Here is a 14387-nt window from a genome sequence, read left to right as displayed (position 1 = left end):
GGCACACAGATACACACACACAGACACACACACAGACACACACACAGACAGACACACAGATATACACACACAGACAGACACACAGATATACACACACAGACACACACACAGACACAGACACACAGATACACAGACACAGACACACACACACAGATACACACACAGATACACACACAGATACACACACAGATACACACACACAGATACACACACAGACACACAGACACACACATACACACACAGACACACAGACACAGACACACAGACACAGATACACAGACACACAGACACACACACACAGACACACACAGACACACACACACACACACACCCCTCTCTCCAAAAAGCTAAAAATAAGTCTACCATATGACCCAGTTATAATACTCCTTGGACATTTATTGAAGGACTCAACATACTTTACTTCACAGATAGTTTCTCAGCCATGTTCATTGCTGTTCTATTCTCAATAGCTAGGGAATGGAAACAACCTAAATGACCTTCAGTTGATGGAAGGGATGCTTCTATTTAGGGGGTCACATTGATCCTGGAAGCCAGAACCTTCCATCTTATTAAATCCAGGCCCTGTTACCAGTTATGCCTCCTATTACCCTCCGCTGGGAGTTTGAGCTTAATGCCATTTCCCCTTCGATGAGGGAGCCTGGATAGATGGTAATTTGGATGATTAGCCTAATTTGCAGGAAGGCTGCATGTGGAATTAAGTTAAGCAGGTCGAGCTGAGCGGCCTTGTCTGTCGGGCCACTTAACGGTTCCTTGGTGATTTCATGCCCTGAACAGAAGCTGAGGGCTCGGGAAGGATCATTGGCTTTTATTACTGTCTTAAAGGAAAGTTTAGTTTTTAAATTTGACAAGGCCCCCAGAGAGTTTTCATTATAGATACCATGTGTGGGGTTGGCTTCTTAAGAAAATCCCAATACAAAACATTGCCAGGGCTTCATTCCTCTGGTGACTATGGAAAACGGCTCTGATGGAAATTTGTCAAGCTGTTGACTAATGGGAATGGGTCAGAGAGGGTCTGAGAACTTGGCCCTTGTCTGTCTTTAGTTGGAAGAGGAAGCTAGGTGTGCTTATACCTGGAGACAGCAACACAGGCTCTTCCTGCTTTCCCTTTCGGAGCTATAGAGTGTGTTAGAGCCACACATGCGGGCAGCTGTACTGACCACGTGGAAGGTGGCAGCATAGCATGTACCTGTAGGCTCTGGGGACTGATGCTGCTTCTGATTCAGGCTTCCTCCTTGTTCTCCTTAAGTGGTGAGATTCCCATGTGTCAAATGGAGATGATAGGTCTCAGTGTGTTTGCAGGGAGCAAACATATGATTAAAAGTTGTGTGTGTGTGTGTGTGTATGTATGCATGTATGTATGTATGCACGCATGCATGTATGCATGCATGTATGTATGCATGTATGTATGCATGCATGTATGTATGCACACATGTATGTATGCACACCTCTACTGTGGTGCTGGGAATCAGACCCAGGGCCTTGGAATGCTAGGCTAGCACTTTACCACTGGATTGTATCTTTATCCCTTAGGATTTGAATTGTTAAAGCAATTGCAACAAAAATGTTAACTAGAGCAAATCAACACGTTATATAATGTGTTGTTATATAAAACGGTATTTATCATTTTGAGTTAACACTTCTTCTGTGAAATGGTCTCAGCAACAAACCTCGATAAGTATACACAGAAGTACTTAAAAAGGGCAACGACTAGGAAGGCCAATTCAATTTCAATAATTTCTATTTTTCTCTTTTTCTTGTTAGATTTGTCTTCAGCAAAGCGGAAGTTTGCAGATTCCTTAAATGAATTTAAATTTCAGTGTATAGGAGATGCAGAAACAGATGACGAGATGTGTATAGGTAAGTCATAACCTCATGGAAGACAGAAACATTTGCTGCTCTTTCCAGCAAGCCTTCTCCTGGCCTAGAAGGCCCAATAGTAAAGGTAAAAATCCAGTGGGTAGTGGCAGGCACAGATAGAAAGGCCAGGATGGCTTCTCCTGGCCTTGGCCTCACTCTCTGTCCAGGAGGAAACTGGAAGAAAGCAGGAAGATGCAGGAGGAAGTTGGGAGTTCTGTGATGGTGCTCTCATCCATTAATTTTTTCCCTTACCCAAACCACAGCACTAAGAACCTAAGACAAGAGTGAATGCAGATGATAAAGAGAATTGGATCAAGGTTCCACAGTGTTAGTTAATGGACTGAGATGAGAATAGCCTGATGTTTTACTTGATTTTTTTTTTTTTAGTTAATGGACTGAGATGAGAATAGCCTGATGTTTTACTTAATTTTTAAAAATTTTATTTTAAGCTGAATTGCCAGGTAAGTTGAACTTATCTCAACTTGTTTTTTTTTTCTTTTAAAATTTCACATATTTGATCTAGTGGCCTTCCATTTTGGCCTGGTAACAGCTGGCGGGAGCCATGTAGCTGCCACTGCTGGCAGAGAGGGAGCGGGGCTCAGTGGCTGTCCCTCTGACCCCACCTCTCTCTCCTTTAGCTTCCCTACTGAGAGGTGGAGGTGAGCTCCTGTATATTATTACCATGCTGCGCTGCTTCCCTCTTTCGTGCTGTGTTCCACAGGCAGCTCTGACCAGCCGAGACTCATCACCTTGCTAGGTTCTCATATTCTTATATCAGACATCTTGGTTGATGCTCCAAAGGGAGGAAGAACTAAGAATAGTTGGGACTAGGATTGCAGCCTGATGGTAGAGCATATACTTAGTGTATGTGAGGATCTGGGTTCAATTCCAAATACCAAAGAAATAAAGAACTGAGAAAGTTAAGGTTGTTTGGATGATTTTTGAATCTGTTGCCAAGCAGAACACCCGGATCTGGGTATGAGCTAAGACATCTGGGAAGTAACTGAGAACAATGAAAATGTGTCCTTGTTGTAAGCCATGATGCTTTTCCTGCATTGCCCAAGTAGCCTAAAGTCCCGGGGCTACTTCACCAAGTGTCCGTTGCCTTCATGAAAGATTCTGGCAGAGACCATCTGTGTTTGACGGCTGTGCTGTAGGCTGCATTCTACTGATGAGTGGCTTCAGAACTCAGGGAGATGCCAGAGATGTGCTTCTGTTGCCCGCAGAACTATTTGTTTAGTTGTCATGCCAAAGAGAAGGTTGGACTCTAATGCAGCTCAGCAAGGAAGACTGAGGTTGAGTCCTGGACAGGAAATCTTTTAGCTTCTTAGTGGGACTCTGCCCCTTCCAGCTCCAGGCTGGAAGCCTGCCAGCCCTCTCTAGTCCTGGGAATGCTCAGGAATAGGCAGGTCTTTTCCTTGGAGCAATCCTCTAGCTGGTGTTCCAGGAGCAATTAACCTGTTTTCTGGGTCATCCTGTCTTCAGTGGTTAATGATTAGAAGGTGAGGGAATCTGCGACAGCAGATGACTTTGAGCATCAGTGTGCATAAGGAATTTAAATCTGTACATTGCTTTTGACTCCCGTCATTCTTCTTTCAGTTCATGGCTTCTTTCTTTCTTCCAGCGAGATCTTTGCAAGAATTTGCCACTGTTCTCAGGAATCTTGAAGATGAGCGGAGTCGCATGGTGAGTATCTTCAGCTCCGCCTGGTCCCAGACAATCTATGTACCTTGAGAGAGCAAGACATTTGTGTCAGAGGACCCAGGTTTAAGTCAAGACTGCCTCTGGAGTCCTCTGAGGCCATGAACCTTTGCAGAATCAGAAGCACTGAAGAATTACCAGTGCATAACTTTGGAAGAGTATCATTGTCCTCAAGATTCGCTGTTGGTCTGGGGAGGTCGTTCAGTCAGTAAGGCACTCATAGCATAAGCATGAAGACCCTAGTTCAGGTCCCCAGCACCCAAATAACAAGCTGGGTTGAATGGTGCATGCCTGTAATCCCTAGGGTTTGCTGGCAGTCTGTCCAAATTGGTGAGTTCCAGAATCAGAAGAATCTCTCAAAAAGTAAGATGGGAAGTGACAAATAACTGAGGGATAGCATTAATGTTAACCTTTGGCACACATGCACAGAAACATGCACGCACGTGTGCACACATACATGACTTTAGGGTGGTGCTTTGGGCTGAATTCACTTTTGGGAATGTGGCAGAAAGAGAAAGCATGTGCCTAGTCTGCTTTTCCTCCATATGTCTCATTAAACCTACCCAGTGGCTGTTTGAGGGAAGGCACCACACTTGCACTTTAACCCCAAGGCACCTGCCACGTAACTGGCAGCCAGAAAATATAAGTAGGCAAGAATGTAACTCTGGGAACTCCTCATAAAGGGCGTCTGCAAATTCAAGAAGCTGCTGCTGACCTCTAGGTTCCAAAACGGTGCTTTCAAACCAGCTCTGTTGTGGTCTTTCAGCGATAATGGGTGGGCTCCCTTTCCATTTCTCACATCCCCCAGGCAGCAGGAGTGAAGTCTGTTCAGAAGCCCCCAGCAGGCTCCATGCTGGCTTGTACCTGGGGTGGGGGTGGGGCTCATCTTCAGGTAGACAGTGCCAGAGGGACGTCAAAATCAGAGTGATTTTCTCCTCTGTAGCAGTCGCTGGCAGCACGAGCTCTTAGCTACCGAGACACTATGCGTGCAGCCAGGGCCTGACCTGTTCTCTGTGGCTCTTCTCATAGCTCTGGAGTCCCATCCGTGCTATCCTCATTCTCCAGATGAAGATACTGAGGTTTACAGGAGCCAAATTGCCTGTCCAGGCTCACGTGGTTAATAAGTTATGCAGTTTCCACTCAAACTCAAATCTGTATTACACCAGCAGATGTGGGGATTTCTTTAAAACTCCCAAGAACACAGAAACCGCTAGCTACCCTTTGCCTGTCAGAGACTCTTTCTTCTGACTACTGACTGCCGTTTGCTTGAACACAAACTGGAGCACCAGTGGCAGCGGTGGTGTGGTGGTGGGTAGAAGGAGGTGACAGCTTGAGCATACACATGCCAGTGCCCGCGAATGGAAAATGACTCTTTAGTCTGATTCAGGGTGATGTCCATATTTAGGGGTGGGAGTGTGGCAAACAAATCGCCATGAGTACCCTGCAGATTGCTGTGGCCTGTGGTAGGGGAACGGTGACTGGATTATGCTCTTTTCAGCTTGCCTCTGCAGTTTTATTATTCCTCTCTGCTGTCTGCCTCTGAGTAACTGGCCATCGCAAGCCTCTTCCCACCCTATTAACCCTGGGGCAGCTTTATCATCAGTTTAGCAAAGCTGTACCCTTCTGGGGAGCCATGGCTGTCTGGGATATTTGGCCATCCACTGTGTTCATTCCTCGGATTCCACGTTTAGCAAATGTGTCTGGACAGTTACTGCAGGCATCTGTGTGGCTAGTAAATATGAGTCCCTTGAGGGCAGGGAATGGCCCCCATCTTTACATTAGTCCAGTTGCTCCTTACTGTCTGCAGTCTCTCTTTTGATAGATAAAAGCACCGGTCTTGTTGAGACTGATAATGCTAACAGCACTGAGGATAAAACTGAAAATGCTAATACTGTGGGGATGAGGACTGGTTGTCCTGCTTCTTGTGAGAGCACCTGAGTGCTAGCATATTCCAAGTCTCCTTAGGGCTAGCTTCTCAGTATGGGTGACCACTGGGATAGCTTGAGGGACTTCACAAACACTGGTGTCTGGGATCAGGGCTAGAGTCTGAGTTATTAGTCTCAAGCATGGCTCCAGGGGTTTGTAAAAGCTCTTCTGGGGATTTCCTGTGCCCCTGAGGTTGAAAACCACTCATCAACTGGCTTGGCACACCTTTGTGAGCTTCAGGAACTTGCAGTTGATTTATGGGAAAGAACTAATAAACTAATTAAACAATACAGTCAGGTATGCTCGCCACTGTTGCCACACTGCAGTGTTAAAAGGTACTCTGCAGAGGTGAGTGCTTTCAAAACTAAGAAACAGACAATGGGAACAAATGTGGAGACCCGCCCTTTCCTGTCCCTCACATTGTCAGGCAGTTCTTTACTGTGTCAGTCCAGAGCCCCTGGCATTTACTGTGCCGTTGCCATTGTGAAGGGCATGCATATGCTTTAGGGAAAAGGATGCCTTGTTAAAGTGAGATTCCTGAAATAGCTAGTTGAGAGAAGGCTGAGCAATGAGTAAAGACTGTAAAATATTGCCCTGCTTTAGAAAAGGCCATAGACTCTTAGAGCTGCAGCAATTCAGCCCCCTCATTTTTCTAGATTAGGAAATTAGAGTTCAGAGGATTTAAATGTTTTGTTCATGTCACACACGTGGCAGCTTGCCAACGAGTCATTCACTCACTCATTTGACCATTCAGAAGTGTTTGAGCGTGTCTTTGTTTCTGATTTCTTCAGTGCTTTGGGAATACTGGGGGATGAGTGAGTATTTTCAGGGGGCATTGTATGAGTCAGTAGATAGTCCTGAGCCAGAAAACTACCTATGTTGTTCCGAAAGACTGGGTTTATGGACAGCTTCTCTAAATGAGAAGACCTCCACAAAGAAGTGACCTTCAAACCTAAACTCTGATTATAAAAAGCATCAGAGGTAAAAGCCAGCGACAAAGGGCCCACAGTAGGACAGATTTGGTGCATTTGAGGTCTGTTGGTGTGACAGTGAATCAGAGTGTGGGAACTGATGCCTGAGGCCTGGAAAATACAGTAGGGAGTCAGCCAATAGTCAGGATGCTGGGGTCTCGGCCCCAGTTAATTTCCTAAGGAACGCATCATGCTTGAAAGGTCTTTTCCACAGATGTCCTAAGGTGTTTCAGATTTTCACTGAGACTCACTGTTGATGTGCTTTGCCTGTAGCTTGAATGAATGTCACTTGAAGCTTGAAACTTAGACTGCTTCTGTGACCAGTTCCCTATAGCCTGTAAGTGGTTACCTATCCTTTAGATCTACTCTTAGAGAGTGCAGAAGGCTGAGGGTTGGAGGGACTGTAAGTCCCAGGCTGTCCTGAGTTACACAGTGGGACTCTCTCCAACAACAGCAAACTCTTACATGAGGAAGGGCCCATTTGGAGATTCTGAGTGGACTCTCTTGTAAGGAGCCGTTGTGCAGTGTGCCACATGGACTGTGTTGCTGCTCAGGTTTTGTCTGGAGGCGGGGGAGAACTCATGGAATAGCTGTTGGACTTCATGACTAATCTTGCCTCTACCCCTTGCCCTCTGCTTCTCTGCATCAGATTGAGAATGCCAGCGAGGTGCTCATCACACCCTTGGAGAAGTTTCGAAAGGAGCAGATCGGGGCTGCCAGGGTGAGGACTTTGCAGACTTTGTTCTTAACACTTTAGGGTGGAGCTGAAGATTGCAGCATGTCCCCAGTCCCGGCACATCCTCCCAGACAAGGCGCAGCCCAGCTCCTCTGCAGCTTGCCAGTGGCTGAAGTGCAGCTCTCCGCGGCCACCACCAGCAGCCATCCCAATGTTTTGTTAGCTGATTGTTTGGTGCTAGTTCATAAACCACCCAAGGCAGAGGTGCTGCCTCCTTGTGCTAGGTGGCTGTGTACCTGGACAGTGGACTGACTGGTGGATCTACTCATTTTTGTGTAATTGTGAGTGTGGAGGAGGACCAGAACTGCGTTTAAGCAGAGTTATAAACTAGGCTTTGGGGATATCAGTACTTCTCATAAGCCTCATTAAACAAAGTATGTTTATTTGTGTGCGTGTGCATGTGCGTGTGTACACTTATGCCATAGTGCTCATGTGAAAGTCTGAGAACAACTTTCAGCAGATGGAATCTGGAAGCTGAGTTCAGATAAGGCCAAGCACCTTTTAACAGCAGAGCTACCTTGCCGGCACTTAGCTAGAAAAATGAACCTACCTCTGTTAGCTGTTTCAAATCTTCAGGAGAAACTGAAAAGCAAGAGACTTAGAGGTGATTTCCAGGGGTAAATATTTTAAGAGCACACATGTTCTTAATCTAGGTCAGACTCATAACTGCATGCACGCTTTAGCCTAGAGGTCACCATTTGTCATCACTGACCTTGAGACGCTGAGACCGAACAGCTAATTCTTTCATTCTTCCTAATTCTAATTCATATTGAAAGTAGATTTTTTATACACTATAGTGTGATCATGGTTTCCCTTCCCCCAACTCCTCCCAGACTCTCCCCCATATCTCCACCCAACCCAATTACAAATTTTTCTTTCTCTCATTAAAAAAAGACAACTGAAAAACAAAACAACTTCCCCCAAACAAAAAAACAAACCAGAATAGTACAAAACAAAACAAAAAGAGCCAAAGAAAAAGCACAAGGAACACAGAGACATACACACACTTGCACACTTATAAATGCCATAAAAAGCTAAAAATCGGAAACTATTATATAAACAACTTGTAAAGTCAAAAAAAAAAAAAAGGCCAGACAAAGCATTATAAGACAAAACCCTACAGAAGCAGCACTGAACTTTTGTATTGTCCGTCTACTGCTGTGCACAGCCCTGGCCGTAAGTGTGATTTGTACTATGTTGGAGAAAACTAATTTTTGTAATGTGTTACTAGAAGAGGCCAGAGGAAGCCAGTTCCCTTGCCTTGAGTTAAGTCACTAGCTAAGCTAGCTGGCTGACCTTCAGCAGAGTGTGAGAGGCCACCTGCCTCCAATTCCTCCCTTTGTCTTCCAGCAGCTTCTTTCTAGGAATAGTCATGACTACTGAAAGGGATGGTACTGGTAAGCTCCCGCCCATACAGTTATATCATAGTATTGTGTGAATTTAAGAGGAGACAAGTAAAGCTTAAAGGCAACCCAGGGAGGTGCCTCCGAGACACCCTAGGAGCCAGGAGGGCTCTTCGCCTGTTTTGGGTGGTCAGGAGCTTGCTCCTGAACTCTGCCTGTTTGAAGCTAAAATGATTTTTTTCCCTGCTGCTGCCTCTCTTCTCTGCTGCCTCCTTGGTTGCTATAACAACCTGTTGCACAGGGGTTCATGTGAAAACTGCAGGAAGGGAAGTTTATCTTAGATTCTTTTATTTACTCTCTTTTTTGTGATCAAATACCCTGACAAAGCAGCTTAAGGAAGGCTCACAGTTCCAGGAGACAGTGTATCATGAATTACAGTGGTCACATCACACTCCCAGCCAAGTAACAGAGCAGTGAATGCCTGCTTCCCTCAGGTCTTCTCTCTCTACAATGCAGGATCCCAGTCTGACTGGTCTTCCCACAGTGGGAGAGTTTCTCCCCACCATTAACACAGTCAAGATAATCCCCTACAGGTATGCTGAAGCCTTTCTTCAGGTGATTCCAGATTTTGTCAAGTTGGCAATTATCACCAACCCTAACAGGGCCCTTGGTTATTCTTGTGCTAGAGGCCACTCAGGAATAAAGTGTCACTGCACGTCTTGACCTAACTGTGGCCCCAAGTTTATGCTTCTGAATTGAGCAAGCTGGCCTTTTCTGCACAGGAGGTGGAGTGGTAATGCTGTGCTCTGTAACGAAACTGGAACAGACATCTGAGAGTAGTGGATAAGAGTGAGTCTAGAGCTTGACTGCTTGTTCCAAATGTCACTTCTGCAACTTGTGTGTGAGCACTTAGTCACTCATCTGTGGTCATGGCATCGGGTACACAAACCATTCAGAGTATGTGAGACGTGCCGGAGAGGTGGCTCAGTGGGTTAGTGTGATTTGCTTTTGCAGAGAGCCCGAGTTTCCTTCCAAGACCCACACGGCTGCCCGTAATTCCAGCTCCAGGATGTCTGACGCCCTCCTCTGGCCTCTAAGTGCACATATTCACATGTGTAAACCCATATGCAGATATGCACACATATATACATAGTTAAAATAAAAACAAACACAAAATGATATATGTGAGAGCCCAGCACTATATTCTGCACTTGGGTTGGTGAATGTCAAGTGCTATGGTTTTCCTGGCTGAGAGGAAGGCATTAGACACAAAGCTATAAACAGATGTCTAATTCCAAATTGTGGCATATGCTTAGGGAGGGTGACTTTTCATCGAGCTGAGACCTGCAAGTCCAGTGTTGCATTTGATGAAAAGGAAGTGGTTGCAGATGACAAGTACCTTATCACCATCAGCACTACCAACATTATCACATTTCCATCCTTACGGTCACCATCAGTGACAGTAGCAGCCCAGCACTCCTCACTACCACCAGCATTAATCACCACCATTACTACAACCCCACCATTACCACCATTGTTTCAGGGTTGCAATTGCTATGACCAAAAGCAACCTAAGGAAGAAAGGGTTTGGTTTCCTTACTCTTCAGAGGATGCCACCAAAGGAATCAGGGAAGGAGCTCAAGGCAGGAATCTGGAGGCAGGAACTGAAACAGAAACCATGGGAGAACACTGTTGCTGGCTTGCTCCTCGTGACTTGCTCGCCTTGCTTTCTTACAGGACTACCAGCTTGGGCGTGGCACCACCACCCATAGTGAACTAGGCCCTTAGAGTGGTCACCAGTCAAGACAATGTTCTACAGACCACTATGGAGGGTCATCATATCAACTGATGTTCTTTCTTCACAGATGGTCTAGCTTGTGTCAAGTTGACCTAAAATTTGCCAGCACAATCATTATCACCTCCAGCATTATTGCCACCACTGCTGCCACCATTGTCACAAGTACCACCACCATCTCTGTGACAATTACTACTGCCACTAGCACCATCAGTGCCACTACCAGTACTGCCACTGGCTCTGTCACCACCATTGGCACCACAATTATCACCATTACTCGCCATCTTTGAAATACACCGAGTGCTATCCGTGTGGCAGTCCATTTGCTAGATACTTATGTAGTTTAACTCATTTAATCTAAGTATCTGTGTGAAGAGTGAGCATTCTTATTTTATTGCAGAGTTGTAAGCTGGAAGATTTGAACAATGAACTTATCTAGTCACCCTGTGTTTGTAGAGGAGAAAGTTGAGTCCTGGAAAGTGATGGTAATAAAAGGGGATGCAGAGATAACTTAACAGTCAAGAGGACATGCATGTTCTTCCAGAGGACCAGAGTTCAGTTCCCAGCACCCACATCAGGCAGTTCTCAACAGCCTGTACTCCAGCCCCAGGGCATTCAACTTCTAGCTTCTGGCTTCCCAGGGCACCTGCACTCACATGCACATACCCCTACACAGACACACAGAGATGCAGCTAATAAAACAGTTTTAAAATTTTAAAGACCAAAAGGAGAAAGCTACCAACTAAGCACCAACCAGCACTCACTGACTCTGGATGCAGTGTGACCACCTGTCCTAGACTCCTAGCACCCTGACTTCCCCATGTGATGGACTGTACCCTGAAGCAGTCAGAATGGACCCTTTCTGCCTGCAGTTGCTTTTGTTAAGTGTTATGTGATAGCAGTGAGACAAGACCCTGGTGTACTGCGAGAGCTTTCCCCACAGAGGTCTTGACTCTGTCTCAGCATGGAGGTGACTGCTTTTTCCTTCCTTCCTTCCTTCCTTCCTTCCTTCCTTCCTTCCTTCCTTCCTTCCTTCCTTCCTTCCTTCCTTCCTTCCTTCCTTCCTTCCCTCTGTTCCCTTCTCTAATTATGGCTATCCATTGACCATGGACTGTGGAGGCTCCAGTTGTCTGAAAGTTACAAAATGCTAGTGACTCATGTCCCCCAGCGTTTCCTACCTAACCTTTGGCCAGTGGTCCTACCTGGCCCTTGGGTGCTCTGTAGGGTTGCTGGCCACTAGATTAGTGAGAGTGGATATGTGTGATGTGAGCGCTGAGTGGAGTTGGAATCCCACTCCAAGCTTGTGGGTTAACGGGGAAGAGTTGCTTGCCTGGACCGATCTCAGACTTGGAGGAGCAATGTTCTTCTATAAGCCTTTTTTTCCACTCACGTTTGCATGGTTCATGGTTTGAGTATGAATAGGCTTTAAGCCACGCTCAGATTTGTGAGAATGGATTCATGCCTGCTAAATGTGTATATGATTGTCTTCTGCTCTCTGTGCAGCTTGGGAGCTTGCTGTTGACTAGGGAACTGCTGGAGCCTGATAGCTCCCTTGGCTAGAGACTTCTTGGCTCAGAGTGTTCTGCCCTAGGACATTGGCACTGCTGACTGACTGTTCTGGAAGCCTCCCGTCTGCCTCCTCAGGTGTTCAGCAGGTCTCAGTTTACATTTCTCCCCACTGAGGCCTCTCCTAAGAACCCTCTGTTCTTTTTATTTTTCAAAGCTCTTGCAGTAGTCTGTAATTATACTGCTTATTTGTTTCCTGGTTAATTGTGTTTCTCTTTCCACTAGACTGCTTCTATCATGAGAGGAGGAGTCACAGCCCAAAGCAGAGCCTAGGGCAGAGTGATTGCTAGTCATTGTTAGATGAATAGAGAGATGCCTTCTTTCTCTGGCTGGAAATACCTTTGTCTTCGAGGCTTTAGAGCTGCACAGGATTCTCTCTCTGGGCTCCAGATGAGTCGAGAGCAGACTGACACACTGAGCTAGTGTGCCTGAGCATTCATGTTGGACTTGAGCAGCTTCTTAGGCCTGCCCACAGCGGCATGGAGAGCAAGGAGACTGCTTGTAACCATGTCTTAAAGTGTGGGCAGAGTGTAGGCTGTAAAGGCAGATCGTTAGCTTGATGTCAGCTTTGTCATTCTCTATGACATTTTGCAAATTGGCTTCCTGAGTTTTCTTACCTATAAAATGGGGAATAAAAATAGAACCTTGGTGACTCAGGAACTTGGTGGGAGAACACAGGTTGATATGTACATTATTAAATTATATTTCATTTAGACTAATTCAAGCTAATAAAAGCTTCTCAACAAAAGGAAAGAATTTCCATGTCCCATTTCCTTGACTCATGTTTACGTGGGCCACACCAGGTTTGTACCATGACGGTCACTGCTTTCCAGTCCATCACAATCCAGGCTTTCATATGACGAGTAATACTTCCTGAGTGTCCCATTCTCTTATCATGACAAGCCCCACCTGTGGGCAGCAGGGTGCTTTTGCTTTTGTTTTGATGCTCTTGATGGACATTATCTGAAGAGCAGGAACATCATCATTTCGGGGAGAGGGGATGGTGAACTGTGAGCAAACAAAGGTCTGGAGATATCCAGCTACCTCACCCCTGTAACCTCTTACACTCTCCCTGTCCACCCCCCCCCCCCCCCAGGAAGCCAAAAAGAAGTATGACAAAGAGACAGAGAAATATTGTGGCATCTTAGAAAAGCATTTGAATTTGTCTTCCAAAAAAGAAGGAATCCCAGCTGCAGGAGGTAAGGAACCACAGAGCTCCTGCGTGGTGTGAGTTTTTGCATGGTGCTGCAGGTATATGCCGATTGCTGTTTGTCAGCCAATACCTGGATTGGAGGAGACCTGAGAGCCAGGGTCTCTGTCCTCAAGCCTCCTCCAGGCATTTCCTCAGGCAGCCCGATTCCCTCCTCTGTGACCTGCCAATGGCAGAGGAGCAGTGTCGCCTACCTGCCTATGGCCTGTTGAGAGGGCTGGGCGTGTCTCTGGGCGGGCGTGTCTCTGGGTGGGCGTGTCTCTGGGTGTGCCCATTTCCAGCTGGGGTCTGCTTCTCTCACATTGGCCTTAATGCTGCATTCTGCCCTCTTCATCTCCTGCCTTGTATTAGTGACTTAAAAAAGACTGGCATCTGGAATAATTGGGTTATCTTACCTTAATAATAACTTTTAATGGATTCTCTTTAGTTTTAATGGTGTCTTACTGTCATACATGTATTTCGAATGTTGTGAATCCTTTTTACTAAAATATTCTTTGGGCATGGTGGGGTGGCAGAAATCTGTAATGCCCTTGCTTGGTAGGCCAAGGAAGGAGGATTATGAGTTCAAGGCCAGCCTGGAACATATAGAGACCCGTCTCAAAAAAACAAGGGTCGGGGGTATAATGTTAAATGGCAGAGTATAAGGCCCTGTGTGCACAAATCAATTCCCTAGCACCACTCATCACAAAAAAGAAAAAGATTCTCTGATCTGCTCCTGGTTTTCTTGGATTTGAATTTAAAAGAATGTTATTGGAAGCTCTTTTACAAGTGGTAATTTTGAAAGACAAGTTAGTGTGACATCCGTGGAGCTGCCACCATTTTCACTGTTCTTGGAGCTTTTCAGTTTGAGTCCACACATCCATGAGGGAAGAAATTAAAGGGCAGCAGGGTGGAATGATGCTGCCATCTAGTGGATAATGATGATATTTTAAAATGTAGAGTTTTCTTCAATGGATAGGAAGTTTGTACCCTAAATAATATTTGTTCCTTCACCTAGCATTCCCTGGATACTTCTATGGGCCTGTTCAGGATATGGGTGCTTTGAAGTTCTGGAGAATGTCTCTTTCAAGAAACACAAAATGATTTCTTGCTAGGTCAAGCTGGAGGGCATGCGTGCTCAAATGCATGCCATGTTTGCATGTGTGCGTGCACGTGGGTGTGCATGTTTATGAGTGTATCCGTAGACATTGTTTGCTATCATGTTGTTCGATTTCTTCAAAAAGTTCACCTCCACATATTTTCTACTTGCTTAGTGTATTCC

General features: G+C 45.7%; 1 protein-coding gene across 1 annotated transcript in view; it reads left to right on the top strand.

Moving 5' to 3' along the window:
* Arhgap26 (Rho GTPase activating protein 26) overlaps positions 1-14387 on the top strand; it is a 381582-nt gene that overhangs the window by 101091 nt on the left and 266104 nt on the right. The window contains 5 exon segments of the mRNA XM_021226648.2: positions 1783-1878; positions 3503-3564; positions 7126-7197; positions 13013-13087; positions 13089-13115. Coding sequence (XP_021082307.1) covers positions 1783-1878; positions 3503-3564; positions 7126-7197; positions 13013-13087; positions 13089-13115 — 332 coding nt within the window.

Source organism: Mesocricetus auratus, unplaced genomic scaffold (assembly GCF_017639785.1).
Source record: "Mesocricetus auratus isolate SY011 unplaced genomic scaffold, BCM_Maur_2.0 Super-Scaffold_6730, whole genome shotgun sequence".
NCBI lineage: Eukaryota > Metazoa > Chordata > Mammalia > Rodentia > Cricetidae > Mesocricetus > Mesocricetus auratus.
The sequence above is the reverse complement of the archived record's forward strand: the minus strand, read 5'-3'. Positions and strand labels throughout refer to the sequence as shown.